The following is an 18,475-nucleotide window of genomic DNA, read 5'->3' as shown; positions in this document are numbered from 1 at the left end:
TATTTAAAAATATATATTTTTCCCTTATTAGCTCATAAAATAAGAGAAATATAGACATGTATTTATTACAAAATAAAAGAACATATATATATCTACATACTATTGCCCCATCTAAGAGTGATACATCTTTTCTTTTCAAAGTTAATCAATAGAAAAGACTCATCATATAATTCACCATTGGCTGGATATGATACATATTTTTTAAAGAAAAGAATTAGTACAAAGTGCATGGTTCGTGTATCTGATGTTTAATCAATAATAATATACGACAACTCCATCACTATATTTTTGTGTTTAATAGGCAAAGCATGTGGCCAAGTTCTGTTCATATCATTATAAAAGGCTACCATGCATGCACCTCTTGCTTCCTAAAATCTTGATAATGACTCTTAAACAGTATTATTCTCATTCTCTTCCTCATCCTCATCTATCTATCTATCCACAGTGGCTTCATGTTCAGGCTGATGTAATATATAGCTTTAGATATCATCTCCTTAACTTTTGATTTTCATTTCATCACCATTTCCGAAGACGAGAGTGTAATGAAATTTTAACATATCAGCTAGCTTCTTCCATTATTTCAACACCATGCATGCAATTGCGTTGCATGGGAAACCCATTACAGGTAGCTTTATGACTAACATGTATGCATAATATATCCAGTGCCAGTAAAAGCATGCAAAAGATGCTTAAATATTGAAAAAAATTTGAAGGAGAAAATTATTCTTATGGAAAAAGAGGTGTCAATTTCTCTGTAGAAATACTTGACTTTAGCTCAGATGAAAGCTATAAGATTAAAACGACATAGCATAAAAAGGAAAATCAGGGTGAGAACTTTATAGGAACATTTGACTTGCGTCTTTCAGCCAAGGTTCCTTGTCAACTATTATTCAAGGACTGCTTATACATAATCTAGTCTTTAGGAAATTATGACGTTGCCTTAGCAGAACCCTAAAAAACTGCTTAAAATGCGACTCAACATTCAGTACATCAGAAACTAATACAAACGTTCCTCTTAGTTCCCAACTGTTTCACTTATGAAAGCTGTCTCCGTTCGAACTGCCATTATTTCTGCTATAATCATTTTTAAACCTCAGTTTCTAGCATCTGGTATTCAGTTAGCAGCTCAAGTCCAGTACAAGTTTGATTGCTGAGCAACCCAGTAAAGCACAATCTTGCAGAAATGACCAACCAAGCAAAGTACCTCGACTATGAAAAGCCTGGAGAATAATGCAGTGCCGTAGATCTTAGGTGACCAGGTGAGGATGATGCAGCTGTGAATGGACTCCGCTGCAGCACACCAGAACCTTCTGAAGCACACCCCCATCTAACAGGACATGAGTTGCCTAGCTTTGTGGGGGTTGCATGATAGTTGGCATTTTGCACAATAGGTGATTCACTAAGGAGAGGATGTTCCTGCGACTGATAAAAAGACAAAGGGTGCACACGACTTGGGTTATGATTTGGAGCTGCTGGAATCGAGATTCCGGAAGCATGTACCCGGCTTTCCCTCCCAGGTTCAGGGTACTTCACAACATTTTCACTTTCAGGAACGTCATCAATAACAATGATTTCTTTTGCTGGATTTATGGAGGAATCTGTGTGCTGATAATGGCAGTCGGTAGTTGATCTAACTCTCTCCATATTATCTGTGGGAGATAAATTCAGTCTGTTCCTTAGCCTATTGTGACGGCTTGAAATGCTGCAATCACCTTTGTACTCATGACACTCCTTGGCTGTTGCAAAACTGCAATCTGTAAGCTGGTCTTGAAACATGCCAGCTGGTAGCCGAGAATGTATAGATAACCTCGAATCAGATTGGCTTCTATAACTGTTCAACAACCCCCCATCAAAGCGATGTCCTATTTTATGCGAGTTCTGACCAAATATGGCAGAAGCTTGGGGGCCCATGTGATGCATGGGACGGCAGTCTGGATTCTCAATGCTGCCAGGATAGACTCTGGAAAAAGTCAGAAATGGAGAGTTCTGATGGGTATTCTGAACAAGAGGTTGGACCCCCCCAAGTGGCACTGAAGCATCTTCATCTTTGCTTACCACCATTAAGTTCTTTCCCATCAGCCGAAGTATAGGATTTGAAGCAGATGGACTAGCAGAATCAGAATCATTACGAGCTAGAAAACTCAATCCTGAATTGGGAGAGTCCTTGGAAGGAATGGGACCTGCAAGAGGCTTAATGACTGGGAAGACCACCTTTTCCGATCCTGAATCCGTGCAAATGCTTGGAGGAGCTAATTCAGGTCTCACATCCAAATCTGCAGGCCTTAGATTGGATTTGAAATCCATATGCTTTCCACTAGCAGGAACAGTCAATGAAGCTGACATTTTTCGTCGTCTTAATAGTTGTGAATCTTGAAAATTTAAAGCAACACTCTGAGAAAATCTCTCCTTCCTTTGGCAACAGCATGGCTGATCATTCTTGATATTGAGAGAGCCCTTCTCAATATAGATCCTATCAAGTTTCATGTATTCTCCATCAAAAGTTCTTTCCACTTCTGCACCTGTTGCCAGTGGAACGGCACCAGCACTTTGTACTGAAGGCTGAACGCTAGCACCAGTTGACCTAATCTTCTCTTCAACAACATAAGGTCCCACTGATGATGATGGATCTGAATAGTTAAAATCAGATCTACCTGCCGTGGAGTTAGAGATGGTGGATGCTGCAGACATTGGAGAATCAGATGAATCGCCATCAACCACATCATGTTGATCTGGAGAAGAATGAACCCGGCTTGTGGTAAGGGAAGAGTTGCCTTGAAAATCTTCTGAGCCCATATCCCTAGGACTCGGCAAAAACGAACCTGGTGGTCCTGGAATAGGTATTGGGTCAACCTCTGGAAAAGAGCTCCCTTGCCCAACTTCTGAATCCAACTCCACCCCTATATCAGCATCTTGTCCCAGCATATGATTGCCAACTTCATCAGCAGAAAACATCTCTTGGTCAATGACAAAATCAGGCTTAGCTGGAACTCCTGGTGCCTCATTCCCACACAAAAGCCCTCTGTAATCTTCAACAGATTGAAGAGAATTAGACTGGACCTTCAAGGAATTTCTGAGACTGTAAAATTCTGAGTCTACTGACTTAATCAAGCTGCTTCCACTCCTGCCATCAGAAGTCTTAGAAGATGGTTCAACATCAGTGTCCTCCGCATAGACATGAACCTGTTCTCTACCAAAGTCTATGTTATCAACCTTCTGCAGCAAATCATTACCAAATCCAACTGAAGCATCTGCATTTACCCCCTCGTCATGATAATAACATGAAGTTGAAGACTTTGAGCTCATCAAAGCCAATGCTTCCTCCCCTTGAGAAATAGATGATAATCCTCTTGCTTGCCTAGCTTCCACAACACTGCTCCTCTCATGAGACTCCTCATCAGCTATATCTTCTCTTTCAACTTGCTTTCCTGCATCCCCATGCATCAAATCATATTGTTCATGAACTTTAGAATGCCAAGTCACTGCCCCTTTATCTCGTTTTTTCATGAAATGCACTTGAGATTTCTTAATGGCTGAGTTTCTTTTAATTTTACCAGACACAGATTCAGTCATAGAAGACCGACCATTAACAGACATATTTTTCCTGAAGGAGGAGAATTTCATTGCTTTAGTTACAATAGCATGAGCATTCCGTGAAGATTTTGAGCTAGCAATGACAGAAACATCAGGATTTTTTGTTGCCTCTTTTCCAGCATTAACTATCCTCTTGCTCAGCAAAAATGCATGATTCCTGGTAGAGTTTGAAGGTCCCATCATAAAACTAGCCTGCACTGAAGTGCCACTTTTGCCCAACTGATTGGAATTTGCATTCACTGATGAAGAGCTCTCCACATTGTCACTGGTCCTGCCTTCCTCGAAGAGATTACCCACACTTTTTCTACCAGGAGAATGCTCGTTCCTGTTGCTAACTTGGACTGCATGACATGACTTATCCATCCTCTCACTGTTTCCAGGAGATATAGGATTTTCAGACTGATTGGGAAATTTCTGAGCATGTTTCCTCGCTGCAGGAGAATCATCCACAAAAGATTGACCATTATCAACAAGAAAATCCCGAGGTGAGTGCCAATTACACCTCACAGGTTGATGACCCTCATGACTAGTTATCTTTTTTGTAAAATCTCTTCGTTTGGAGCAAACCCATGGTCTTAAAGTCCCAGAATCACTGGTTTTGATTTGTTTTGTCATTACATGTTCTTTCTCACAGAATCTAGCCTTTCCTTTACAATCTGCTTGACCTCCGGACATCTGTTTACAATAATTTTGAACTGAATATTCATTCTACTGAACTTGCATTTAAAAGGAAAACTTAGAAGACGAGTAATTCATAGTGAAGAATGCATCACAAGCACTATTAAAAATGGGCTCAAGGGGGAAAAGGAAGTGATCTTATCTAGATTAGCTCCTTTGTGCATAATCAGGAACTTTTACAGAACCAAGTGCAATATTAGAGAACGAAGTCCAAATATAATGGAGGCAATCCAAAACCATCAGATGCGCCCACCACATATTGCAGTCCAAAATACAACAAAATAAAATATACCAAACTTATATGTTAAAAGAAAGTGTAATTAGCTGGCCTAATAAATGCTCAAATCCTTTTGTGTAAGAAATAGTTAAAGGCAGTCCATCAAGAAGATGCTTAAATTGTTCAGAGAAGGGAAACTATAAAACATACGTAGAAAGCAAGAGAACTGTACCTGGGAGCCATGGGCCTTGTGGGAGAAAATTTTCTTGCTTTGAGGAGCAAGTTTCAGATACTTGTGGTGTTTTTGTGCAAACCGTTTCTTCTTCTTCTTTGAAATGTATTTGATTCCTTTATCTCCTTTCAAAGGTTTCCTTGGTCCAATATCCTCCCCCACTTTTGAAACTGAAGGTTGGTCACTGAACTTCGATAAGATCCTAAGTTTGGTGCCATTTGCATCAATATAAACGGGACCTACATCACCAGCATCCTCAGGATGAATCTGCGATACCCTTTGCTTTTTCCCTTCGTTAGTAGTCTCAGTCTTCTCAGTTTCCTGACTGGGCAAACTTGAAATTGTGGCCCAATTTGTACCATTTCTTCTATCAAGTTCTTCTAAAGTACATGGTGAAGCTGTCATATAGATATCTACCATCAACCTTGTCTTCCTGGGCTTAATCCTATGTCTGGTTAGCTTAGAATCAGCTGTCCATTTTGGTGTTGACTCCACAGAAAGACACTGATCAATGTGAGCGTTCAACGTAGTGTTTGATGTGGAGGAGAAAGTTTTGCAAACAGGGCAAACTTTGGAAGCCATTGTTTCAGATACAGTAGTAGAATTAGAAGCTATATCTTCAGTTGAGTTACGATCAGAGTTACCACCAAATTTCACTATCAACCTGCACTTCTTGCTCAATGGACGGGAGGTGCTCTCAGTCTTGTTGTTCCCAGAAGGTCCGGCAGCCTCAACTGCAAGTGAGTTTTTCCTTGAAGTCTCAGTCTTTAACAGTGAGCTAGATTGCCTGTTATCAGGAAATGACTCTATCTCAGATTGAGACACGCTTGCTGTTGTGGATGGAAAATCATTTTCTTCTCTAGATCTACATGAACTAATGTCTAAGCAAGAGTCTGCTAGCTTATTATTCAACTGGACGTCATCAGATGAATCTAGTACGACATGATTGTCTGGCTGCTCCTTGTAAAGATCACTTGTGTTTTGCTTCTCCAGTGAAGTAGTTTCAACCGTACATCTCTTAAGGGACTGGTTCCTTACTGAAGCAAGAGGTTGAAATGGTGGTAACACATCTTTTACGCCATGTTTCAAACAAAGCTGCAAGTTTTTCTGAGAAAAAGGCCAGTTCTTCTTGATGTCTTTACTCCGAGCTGTAAATACATAATCTCTGCACAACAAAATCAAAGTACTTGTTATTTACTGGTATCAATATATACAACAAGACAGATAAGCAATAACAAGATGCAATTCAGCAAGTACAGGAGCTGAAACCATGATAACCAGGAGGCCCCTTGTATCATATGATGACTGGCAAGAAGGAACTCATTGTTCATGGGACTCCAAAGAGATCAAGTGAACAAGTAGATAAAGAGCCAAGAAACAACCACGACAGGTAGATTTTGAAAATCTGGTGAAGTGAGAAAAAGGTCTGCAGTCTATTAGGAATATGTACAAATTAGAAAGGATAGTAGTACAAAAGTGACATGAAATCACAAGCATCAAGGAAGAAAAAGCCAGTGAATATTGACTAAAATCGTTTAAACACAAATAACCCAAGAAGAATATGGTTAAGGTTAGTGTTTGTTTTTTAAGAGCCATGAATGAAATCCCCAGGCAAAGCAAGCAAAAGCTTCATAAGGGACCAAAACAGAGACAAGATGGGGTGTCATCAATTAGGCCCCATCTCCAACTGAGCCACAAGGAAGATGCAACTCTGGATCTGACCTAACAAAAGATCGTAACTTTGAGATCACCAGAAGAAAGAGAAAGAAAGCAGGTAGCTTAGCTAGAGAGCCATGACTAAAACAAAGAAAAGAAAGAAATAAAAAATCTAGCACTGTTCATCCCCAAGGGAGAGATTAACCAGAAAGCAAAGGAATTTTTACCTTATAGAGAAATTGGGAAGTGGGGTATGATGATCAAGAGGTGGGTTTGGTAGATCTACCTCTGGCAAGGGAAGCTTAAGAGAAGCTCTCTCATCACTACTACTATTCAGTTGTGGAAATTGGCAAGGACATGGGGGATCTGGTGGAGGGTTTTCAATGGATAACATCTGATGATAAGCTTCTCTCTTCTTGTGCTGTTTTTGAAACAGTCACAAGCTTCACCGCATCTGCTCTTACTACTATGATCTCTTCCACTTCCACTGGGCCTTATCTTTAACCTCTTAGCCTTCAGCATATATAACACTACTACAGGTCTCTTACTCTCTCCTTTTATCTTTCCCTTTCTAATCAAAACCCCACCATAAAGCACTCCCAACCACGCACAGCCTCCAGCTGCAGCGAAGGAGCTAGCAACCTAGCTATTTTCTTTTTTTTTTCACGATCAAGCAACCCCACTAGTATCTTCATCCATCATCCTGCCTGCAACACACATATAAAAACATTATGAGACCAATAGACCCAGAAGAAGATGGTGGACGAGTTAGCAAATTCTAGAAACGTTATTTTATGTGATGGGAATGAGTGAAATTGAAGTATTTGCGTTTTGATTGATCAAGCAAAGCACAAAATAAGCAAAAGTACAAAACCCACAAGCAAAGATGATGTTGAAACTCCTAAAAGTATCCTGTATAACCGTTATTTTATGTGGGCAAACCCAGAAAAAGTGCTCAAAATTTAGACTTTGAACGAGCACAATCCAATACCATGTCACCAGCAATCAAATCTACAAAAAGCTAAACATATGATAATAGAGATTAAACGCAAGAATTTATTAGCATAAACAGAACTTGCAAGGGATGGAGCTAGCTACCTAGGCTGCGAACGAAGTTATACCAGTACAGAAAGACAACAATAGAAACGCAGCCTCAAAAATCAAAGCAGCAAACTCAAAGATTTTCAAGGTTTAGAAAAGCTTTAATCTAGATTGCTGGAAGAAAACAAAGAAAACCCAAAAGATTTTCCGGTTTCGTGATTCACATAGCAAGTGAACAGTGAAAGACGACCACAGAAATCCGAGTGAGAAGCTATGACTAAGACCAGACTCTATCCACCCATTTGACGATCAAAAAGCAAGACTTAGAAAAACATTGAAACTACCCACAAACTCCAAACACAAGAAGATCATGAAATCACACCAAAGTATTAACCCTCATACCTAAAATTGATCTCTTCATACAAAACCCAGTAAGAAGGGAGAAAAAGAAAGAACACCCAAAATCAAAGAAATTGAAGAGAAGCTTCTGATAAAACAAACCTTAAGCAGTTTGAAGCTTTTTGTTTAGAGGGTTTTTGGGCAGAAAACAGGAAGGAAAATGAGAACTTAGGAGAAGGGAAAAACCCAAAAATAATAATTAATAATAAAGAAAGAAAGCAACGGAGATAGGAAAAAAAGAGCACCACCCACTCACACATCAAAAGGCATCAGGTTCCCCTCTCTCTCTCTCTCTTTCTCTCTCTCTCTCTCAGCAAAAAAGCAAATTTGTACTATTTTTAACACTCCCGATTCACCTCCCATATGTGAATATGCAATTTAAGACTCGAAAACTCTACAGAGAGGGAGAGGGAGAGAGAGAGAGAGAGAGAGTTATATTTTCATTTTCTTTCTCTCTTGCAAATGCAATTGCAAATACAAATACAAAGCTGTCCTATCCTATACCTACCCTACACAACCCATCAATTTTCTTTCATTTCTTTATTCTTGATTTTTATCAATGGGATTGGGCCCACCATGAATTTCTCCTTTCTATCCCTTACCTTTCATTCTAAATTCAAAACCCCCAAAAGGCCAAAACCCCCCATGTTGGCTTGTTGCCTCACTACACGACAAAATCAAAAATACCTTCTTTCACTGTTATTTTTCTCAAAAGCAAATCTTGATTTTTTGTTTTCCCCCTATTTATTATCTATATTTGGTAACATATAATCCTCCAATTTATAATTTTTATCGAATTAAAAATCCATTTATTTGTCCCAAAATAATTTACATATAATTTATTTGCAAAATCTTTTTAATGATAAATATTTTTAGAAAAATAATTTATTTTATATTATTTAGTTAGGATATTAAAAATAAATTTATATATAATAGTGTTAATAAAATTTTAAAAATAATTTATTTATTTAGAAAATAAAATAATTTATTTTTATTAAAAAATAATTTTATTTTTAAATATTTCAAATATTAAAAAATATAATTATTACTTTTTAAAAATATTTCAAAACAAAACGAAGACTAAAGCTCTAAAAAAATATTGTTACGCTTGTATAAGTATTATGTTTGATAAGAATAAAAGGTTAATCGTTATTTTCAAAGATAAATATATGTTTGCATTCATAAATTTAATTTGATAATATTTATATTTAAATAAATTTAAGAAATTTTAGTTCTAATTTTTTAATCTCTAATTTTTATTTTAAAAAAAATAAATATATATTTTTTAATCTCCTATTTTCATTTAAAAAAAATAAATATATATTTGGATGGAAATAAAGTGAAGAAAATAAAAAAAATGTCATAATCACTGGGAAATAAATCGGTGAAATACATATTTACATTTTTTATATTAATTAATTCATTAAGACTCTATTTATTTTATTTTCTTCTAAAAATATCTTTTTATATTTTTTAAATTTAATATCTTTTTATATTTTTTTAATTTAAGTATATAAAAAAATTAATAAATAAAAAAATATTTTTCTAATTAAATGAAAAATTAAATTATTTTTAAAAAATAACTTTTTTAAAAAAATAATTTTTTACACTTTAATTATTTTATTAAGATTTTTACATATAAATTTATTAATATATTTTATTTTTTAAATTAAAATTTAATAATAAAAAAAGTTATTTTATTAAAAAATATTTTCTACAAAAAATATTTTTCACATAAATTTTTTTTCAAAAAAATATTTTTTTAAGTATAAATTATTTTTTACTGAAATTAAATATTTAAATTAAAATTATAATAATTAAATATAAATTAACTATATTATTAATAAAAATTATATATAATCTTATTTATTATTTAATATATTATAAAAAATTATTATTTAATTTTTATATTATGATGAAATTTAATAATTGATTTTTTAATTTTAAAAAATATATTAAATTATCTTTAAATTTTAAAAATTTTATTAATTAGATTTTTATTAATTTTATCTATTAAATATTTTACTATTTAATTTATTTTAATAAAATATTGATTAGTTGGTCCATTTGTGTTAAAGATATTTTAATTTGTTTATAATATTTAACGATTAAAATTAAAAAAATTAATTAATTTATTTATTTTTAATACATTAAAGATATTTTAATATATTTTTTAAAATTAAATAATTAGATAATAATTTTTTTGTATTATAGAAATGTAATAGTAATTTTTTATATTATAAATTTTACTAATTCTATTTTAAATTTAGATGAATATATATTTATATTTCTATGTTATTTGATTATTTTATTAAATAGTTGAATTAAAATCGCAATTTAAATATAAATTAACTATATTATTAATATTTTATTAAAAATAGTAAAAACTTAATCACTCATATTTCTTATTATATTTTAAATTTACCGATTATATTATAATTTTTTATGGATCGAGGAAAATGAGAGTAATTTTATAATTTTAATAAGATAATATAAAATAATATAATAGTATATATATTTAGTCATAAAATATTTTTTAATTATAATTTATTTTTGTATTTTTTTCTAATTGATTTATAAATATTATAATTTTGATGTGTGATCCTTATGGCAAAAATCTAATGTTTATTAAATTTTAATATTTTATAATTGAAAAAATAATAATAATATAAAATTAAATCAAGAATTTAAATGCATTATACACTAGATTCAAGCTTAAAGCAATGGTCCACCCTCTGTGATTTAATTATGACAAAAAGAAATCGTCAGATTCTAGATTTAATTGCATTTTATTATCTTCTCTTTTTAAATATAAGTTATTGGAAGTTAATCAATATGAGAAATTAATTTTTAAAATATAAAGACTTATTTTAAATAATTATAATACATAGTAATCGTTTTATATTGATATGAGTTTGAATTGCAACTAAAAATATAAACTTTAAATTAAAGATCTATTTTATTAATAACATAAAAACTTCAAAAATTTAAATAATATATAAATTAAATTATATCATGCAATACTTACATATTCCTTTTACCGATTAGTAAATTTTAGCTTTCGCACTTACTCAACTTATTGATTATTGATATTTTCTACTATTTCCTGTAATGATAATAAAAAATCTTAAAAAAAAAATTCATTATGATTATATTTTATGTGATTGATGGATGAATAATTATTTTAAATCACTTACTCAATAAACGAATCAATTTCTAAATAATTTAATAAGACATTTAAATGAGCTAAGCAGTACTCTTCATTCGATAAAATTCTAAAAAGTCGACCGAAATGAGTAAAAATCAAAAGGATCCCATAGTTCAGTATATCCATAACGATCATTTCTTACAACTTTATGTAATATTGTTGAAATAGTTAGTTCAAAGTAATGTAAATAAATATTAATCTCTCCTCAATAAGATATGTCTTGACAAATCAATATAAATGCTATTTTTTACTTTTTTTTTCTTAAAGTCAAAGAGGTATCTAGTAGTATAATAATTAATTGATCAATTATTTATATTTATAATATATATAATGAAAAATTTTGTATCGTATTTACCATACAAGGAGATACATCCAATGATAATATACCAGTCTACCTAAATACTTTATCGAGTCAAAAAAACTCGGTGGGAATATCTTCTTTAATTTGCAATCATCCACATTTATAGTATGTGCAGTGTTGGAAGCATAATCGTTAGGCAACCTCAAATTTTTAATCCACTAACAAATTGATTACTTCTAGTCTTTTTATTTTTTTTTTTTGGAATGGGAATTGGGGATTGGGGATTGGGGGAGTAGAACCTGAGACCTCTCAAATTTAATCAGATGCACTTACCACCAGGTTAAGCTTATGAGTGCCATTATTTATAGTCTTTATTATGCACTAATTCTATTTCATGATAATTGTAATAAACTTTTAAATATTGTCTTACTTTGATATTGTCCTTCAATTTGCTATTTATATCCATAACAATATAGAATATATTGTCAAATACATCTTTCTTTATATTCATAACATCTAAATTATGTTGAATCAAATTTGAATTCCAATATGAAAGCTTCCAAAATATACTTCTCTTTATCCAATTGTGGTGCATTCAAAATTCTGGTATTATTTGCTTCCCACTAGTTATTCTAAATGCAATATCAATACAATTATCTCAATATTTTATAATATAACTTGAAAAACTAGGAGAAGAAGTTTTTTTCTATGATACCCTTTTTAACTCTATCTTTCTATATTCTATATGGATAGTTAATAAGAAGAAATTAGCAATGACAATCAAAAAATGATTCCTTTTTACCATGCTAGAGACTCAAAAGTTTTATTATTTTTCATATAATATGAAGATTATGTTTTACCATGTGTGATCTATCTAGATAACGCAGAAAAGTCACTTATTGAGAGGAGTGAGAGTCACTTTACTTGCTTAAGCCCTATAAAGTGTTGCTTTCATTTAAAAATTTTGTTTGATATAACTATCACGAGACCAAACTCCTTCATACCATAATAATATCAACTTATCAATTAAAGGTCTCAAAAAACTATCCAAACTATTTCTAAAGCTTTTAGGATCACTATATTTAGAAACATATAGGGTTTTTCTTTGCTATCTAGAAGGCGAATTATAAACTACAATAATGACGGGCCAACAAGATTATGAATTAGACCGTTGACCAAATGATTGAATCCATTAGTACATAGTCAAAGCCGAACTTTTCTTGGATCAGATACAAACCAAGAGTAGGTGTAATTAAAATATTTTCATACCTCATTATCAATAAGATATGTCATAGTACTATCAATATGTTGGTTAGGAGCATTCCATATCATGTGCTTTGTAGTTTTAGATGAAATAAAAAGCTTTTAAAGTTTAAGATCAAAGGCAGATACTATAATACTCTAAATGTCTATTCTTTCATTGCCTTATACTTGATTGGATTAGTTTATACCGAGGGTGACCACATGTTGTGCATAATCCTCTTTTGATATTTTCTTGATAGAAAAACATATAATTATTTACACAAATATTGATTTTTGTATAACTAAGGCCTAGAGTGGACATCATCTTCTTCATATCATTATCAGGCAAAATATCTCCTTTCGATTGCATAATTTGTATTGTTTGCAATAAATTTATCAAAGCAACTATGACTAATATTAAAATCCAACATTAAGTTTAATAGTTGAAATACAACATATGACCTTATATAATTGTTGCAACCTTCTCATAATGGTACATCTACATCATATAACAATTCATAAAAATTTAAAACTTGTGAATTTGACTCTATTGTTTCAATGTCCACTTCATAACTAGTAACTCTAAATGTATCGTAGTTCATGTCCATTACTTCTATGACTATACTTATATAATTATTGACATTGTTGGTTGTACCAAAATAATCAGTATACTCATTTGTAGGTTGTTCAAAATTTATGGGTGAAAGATTCACTATGCTCAATCCATTTAATATATCCTCCAATAAATCTATTTTTATAAAGGAGATAGATGATATCATTTCTATTCTAAAATTTTTTATTCTGCCACTTAGAACATGAACAATGAAATTTATCTTTAGATATGAACTCTATTTGTGTATAGGCAAAGTTGAAAAATATCTCTACCCAATCTCAAATTCAGAGTTAAGGAAGTTATTTTGATCTAATTGTTTATACATCCGACAATGATCTATGGATATATCAATATTGTAACGATCCGGAAATCGATACTCCTCTGTAACGGCCCGAACCGCTACCGGCGCTAGGATCCAGATCGGCTTAAGGCCGCCGGGACCCGTAGCAAGCCTAACATACATCCTATCACCTGGTCAAATCCCATACATGATCAAAACATAAACATAAAACCTTAAACATCTGAACTGGAAACATAAAAGAACCCCCTACTAGAGCCCTCAAAAAACTCTAGCTGGGTCAACATAACATACATCAAGCTGAGATCACATCCAAAGAACTAGAACCTAACCTGTGCACGCATCAAACCACAAACATAAGACCTCCACTAGAGTTCTCATCAAACACTCTAGCGTGGTAAACAACACATGCCACAAGTTTAGTTCAAACACAACTCAACATTAAACCATAACATACATCATGTACTAAACAGGGACTAACCAAGTCTTAGGGCCAAGCACAGTTCTAATCCATAAACATAACTCTACTTTACTTGTATTACATTACATTATCTTACAATCCATTATATCAATTGATAATACATGTCCACACTAAAACACTAGTCTATTACAACAACATAACCTTAACTCTTGAGACTTCCCGAACGACCTTCTACCTGCAACACTGGGGTTAGGAGAGAAGGGTGAGCTAAAAAGCCTAGTGAGTAGAAACAGAAAAACAGTTCATTAATTACATGCTTTTATGAAATGCGTCACAGCACAAACATTTCACATAACGGATGGACATGACCACTAAAACTCCCTCTGTCTGTAACATATCATGGTGCTCGGCCCTTCGGGCTCCTCAAGACTTCATTATGCCCGGCCCTTCGGGCTCCTCAGGACTTCATTATGCCCGACCCTTCGGGCTCCTCAGGACTTCATTATGCCCGGCCCTTCGGGCTCCTCAGGACTTCATTAACATAACATATCAAGGGCTATTGGAGTCGCCTTGGTCCATCCACATCAACAGTAAATAATGCAATGCGTCATATTCGTGTAACTAGTGCAATCGACCTATTTCATATAAACATGATGCGTGAACATGCTTTAGGCATTTAATTTCGTAAAATAAAAGATTAAGTTTAGTTCTACTCACCTCTGCAGACGCTGGACTGACTCTGCAACAGCTAACGCTGATGGCCTCCTCGGTCCCTCGGGTCCAATCCTACACAGGTGGACTCGAATGAGGTGCCAAACACACTCTAAACAACTCATAAACAACTCCCCAAAAAACCCCTAAAACATCCTCAAAACATGCATAGAAAACAACCATGAAAGGGCTGGACAGGGCACTTTCGGCGGCACTTTCGGCGGCCGAATGTCCCTTTCAGAACTGAAAGCCATGCAGGTTCGGCGGCAGGTTCGACGGCCGAAGCCTCACTCCAGATCCGAAAGTCAAGCACCTTCGGCGGCCGAACATCACCTTCGGCGGCCGAAAGTCTGCTCCAGATCCAAAACACAACCTTCGGGGGCAAGGTTAGGCGGCCAAACCATGCATCCACAGGCAGGTTCGACGGCCGAAACTACCTTCGGCGGCCAAACCTGAGTTCATCCAGAACTCAGCCTCTTATGCATACAAGCCTCCCAAGCCTTCCAAACACCCCAAATAAGCACCCAACCTTTTAAAAACATGCATAAACCCTTAACCATGCACAAAGGAGCTTAAACAAGCTTAAACTCCAACAAAGAACATCATAAAGCATACATAAATAGCTTATGACCCACATAAGCCAAAACCATCAAAACTACTCAAAACCTCACTTGCTCTCTCCCAATCATGCATACACTCTCCCACATGCATAAAGGAGCATAAACTAACATAAACTCCTCAACACAAACATCACATAAACATACATTGGGCATAAAACCCACATAAAACCCTAACATGCATATCTACCCATACTCAACCATTAAAACATCTTTAAACTTACTTAAAACTTCATTAAAACAGAAGGAAAGCAAGGATCTACACTTACCTCTTGAAGATCGAGGGGTGGTGCGATCCCTAACTCAGAGGTGTGGAGGATCCAAGCTCCCAAAACTCCTATTTAAGCTTCAATACTTCAAAGCAAGGGTAGAACTCATGAAAACTTGTTGGATGGGTAGAGAAAACATGAAAACGACCAAAAGAGAGTATAAACTCACCTGAGCTCGAGAATGGGGAGAAAACTCGCCCATTTCCGATCTGAGGGCTCTTTATAGGTGGCCTGGTCAACAACCTTCGGTAGCTTAACGTGCCCTCTAAACTCATGCATGTTCGGCGGTCGAACTTGAGGTTCGGCGGCCGAACCTTGGTTCTTTTAAACAAAGCTTTCGGAGGCCAAAAGCGCTCTCGAAATCTTCCCATGTTCGGCGGCCGAACTTCACTTTCGGCGGCCGAACCTGGCAAATGCCTCCTTGGTCTTTTCTTTCAAAACTCAATTTCTTTTCCATTTAAAACCATAAAATCATGTGAAAATATTTTAGAAACACATTTTACCCCTCTAGAAGACTCTGGCATCTTCAAAATTCCAGATTCCAACGGAGATTCCGCCGGAAGGTAGGGATTCCGATGCCGGAATCTAGCCGGGTATTACAAATATATTTTGAGATAGAAATACTAGATGTTAGAATGTGACAAACCATAATATTCTGACTATATTATAAATAAAAACAAAAAAAATTCTTGCTTTACTATAAAGTGGACTTTTGAATAAGATAACAAGTGAAATTTTCAAGATTAGAAAACTCCATAATATTCTTAATTCACTATAAAAATTCCATTAAAAAAAACTTTATAATTTAAAATTCAACATCAATTTATATAAATCAATCCCAACCCATTCCACTATTAACTCATAGTAAATAATTTATATAAATCAATCCTAATTTATCCCATCATTAACTCATAATAATTAATTTAAATGACCCATAAACTAACTTAATAAATTAAATATCAAATTTCTATACAAATAATCACAAATCAATAACAAGTGCTTAAAGATATATCCAATTGAAACAAGATATTTCCAAATTTTCTAATTAACTTCTAAAATTATAAATCATAAAGCACATCCAATAACTATATAAACTCTCAAATCTATATTTTTAATTATAAAAATACATTCACATTTATGATAAAAATTTAAAAAAAATCATGTTTATAATTATAATCAACTAACAAAATGGATAAAATCTATAACCATGACCTACAAACAAAATTTTAGATTTATCAAAATAAATAAAAATAATTCATATTTATAATTATAATAAATTTCACCATTAATAAAAAAATATGATTAAAAATAATTAAGAAACCTTTTAGAAGGTAGATCTTATTGAAATAGGAATGTAGCTAGAGTAGTCAGAAATAGAGAATGGCTATCAATGATTAGCTGTGTTGAGCCGCTGGAGATGAGCCATGTTGTTGTGCAATAGTGTTGCACACTTCTATTGTGCATACCTGCTATCGCGCATCGTTGGTATCACGAGCAGCAATGACACCTACTATTATCAAGCGGGGTTGTGTCATGACTTGCTATCGTGCAGTGTTGTTGTGGCACAGTGCTGCTATTTTTATCGCGGACAATGGTCAGAGATATGGTCGAGGAGAGCTGGTCGATGATCTTGAAGAAACAAGGTTGAGTGATGGAGGCTATAGGTTGGGTGGCTAGAAATAATATAATGTTTGTGTAGGGCTTTGTTTGTTTTAGGAGTGATGTTATAAGTTTTTATTTTAGGAGTGATGTTATAAGTTACTTATTCCACTGTTAATCCACTGCAAATCCATTAACTCGTCGTAATATCTATCACAAATATTTTTCATTCCAACGGAATTTTAATCCGTTGCAAATTCCTTTGTAGATACCTATTTTCTTATAGTGTGAATTTCTTCCCTATGGCATAAAACAAAAAAGCTTCACAGGGAGCATATTATATAAAATACTATAGGAAAACTAACTATCAAATCCTTGCATTTTTAAAAAATTTATTAGTTCATTGCTATTTAAAAATCACTCAATTAAAATATTCATGTATTATGTAAAATCAAACTGATATGGAGTAATTAGCCTTAGACTTTACGGCAGACTTAGACCGGACCTAACTTTTGCTGCCGACGTCCGATAGAGACCCACGATAGCTTTTCGGAAAGGGAATTTCGAGACGCACGACTTTCAAAAATGTGACTGACTACAGGCAGTCACTAAATTCGATATGAAAATTCTATCGTTTAGGGGGTCAATTTTGTATTTTAATTATTTTTTTAGATATTTTGGGTATTTTCGTAATTTTGCATATTAGGGTTTTATTTCTATTATAAATAGTCTCCCTTGGCTATTAGAAAGACACTTTTCAATATTTAAGGAATTTCAATAAGAATTTTAGTCTTCTAACCTATCTTTTCTCTTATTTCGTCTTAGCCAAACGATATTGGTTAAAACTATTGACGGAGTCTAAATAATCCTTTATTATATTGGTATCAGAGCAAAGTTCGACCATGGCAGATAAACAAGAGGTGCGACTTGCTGCGATTGAGGCATCTTTGGCAGAATTGAGGGAGATGATCGGACAACTGACCTTGCAGCAGGGAATCCACCAACCCGCCGCCGCCGCACACCCCCAACCAGTTGCCAATACTGTGGCCGCCAATTTTGTGGTCGCCAATCCTGTGCCTGCAAATCCCCAATAGAATTATCAGAAAGGTTACAAGATCAAGGTAGACCTTCAAAACTTTTCTGGTTCGTTAGATGTGGAATATGTTCTTGATTGGCTGGCAGAGATTGAATGTTTCTTTGAAGTTATGAACGTGGAAGAGGAGCGCAAAGTTTCAATTGTGGTCAATAAGTTAAAAGGGGGTGCAGCAGCCTAGTGGAATTCGATTCAAAACGAACGCTATCAGAGGAGGTTGGAGCCCATACGAAACTGGGTGTTGATGAAGCAGATGTTTGAACAACGGTTCTTGCCTAGAGATCACGCT

General features: G+C 34.0%; 1 protein-coding gene across 4 annotated transcripts; it reads right to left on the bottom strand.

Annotated features, from left to right (window-relative positions):
* Positions 1 to 810: 810 nt before the first annotated feature.
* LOC110615848 lies at positions 811 to 8,245 on the bottom strand. Of its 4 annotated transcripts, none has more exons than XM_021758017.2 (4): positions 8,071 to 8,245; positions 6,602 to 7,081; positions 4,719 to 5,883; positions 811 to 4,266 (listed from the first exon to the last, which is right to left on the bottom strand). In XM_021758017.2, the coding sequence occupies exons 2-4, from the start codon at positions 6,766 to 6,768 to the stop codon at positions 1,210 to 1,212; spliced, it is 4,389 nt and encodes a 1,462-aa protein (XP_021613709.1). In that variant the 5' UTR covers positions 6,769 to 7,081; positions 8,071 to 8,245; the 3' UTR covers positions 811 to 1,209. The 4 variants fall into 4 exon arrangements, with proteins under 4 accessions (XP_021613709.1, XP_021613706.1, XP_021613707.1 ...); XM_021758014.2 differs by lacking the exon at positions 8,071 to 8,245 and adding an exon at positions 7,917 to 8,064; XM_021758015.2 differs by lacking the exon at positions 8,071 to 8,245 and adding an exon at positions 7,818 to 7,974.
* Between the last annotated feature and the right edge of the window lie 10,230 nt (positions 8,246 to 18,475).

Source organism: Manihot esculenta, chromosome 5 (genome assembly GCF_001659605.2).
Source record: "Manihot esculenta cultivar AM560-2 chromosome 5, M.esculenta_v8, whole genome shotgun sequence".
In the NCBI taxonomy this organism is placed as follows: domain Eukaryota; kingdom Viridiplantae; phylum Streptophyta; class Magnoliopsida; order Malpighiales; family Euphorbiaceae; genus Manihot; species Manihot esculenta.
This window is presented reverse-complemented; position numbering and strand designations above follow the sequence as displayed.

Excerpts from the sequence above, each read along its gene's own strand:
- LOC110615848 (XM_021758017.2), bottom strand. The coding sequence starts at position 6,768 with ATGTTATCCATTGAAAACCCTCCACCAGATCCCCCATGTCCTTGCCAA. Across the intron at positions 5,884-6,601 it reads CTTCCCAATTTCTCTATAAG|AGATTATGTATTTACAGCTC; the intron begins GTAAAAATTCCT and ends TTTGTTGTGCAG. Across the intron at positions 4,267-4,718 it reads ACAAGGCCCATGGCTCCCAG|ATGTCCGGAGGTCAAGCAGA; the intron begins GTACAGTTCTCT and ends TATTGTAAACAG.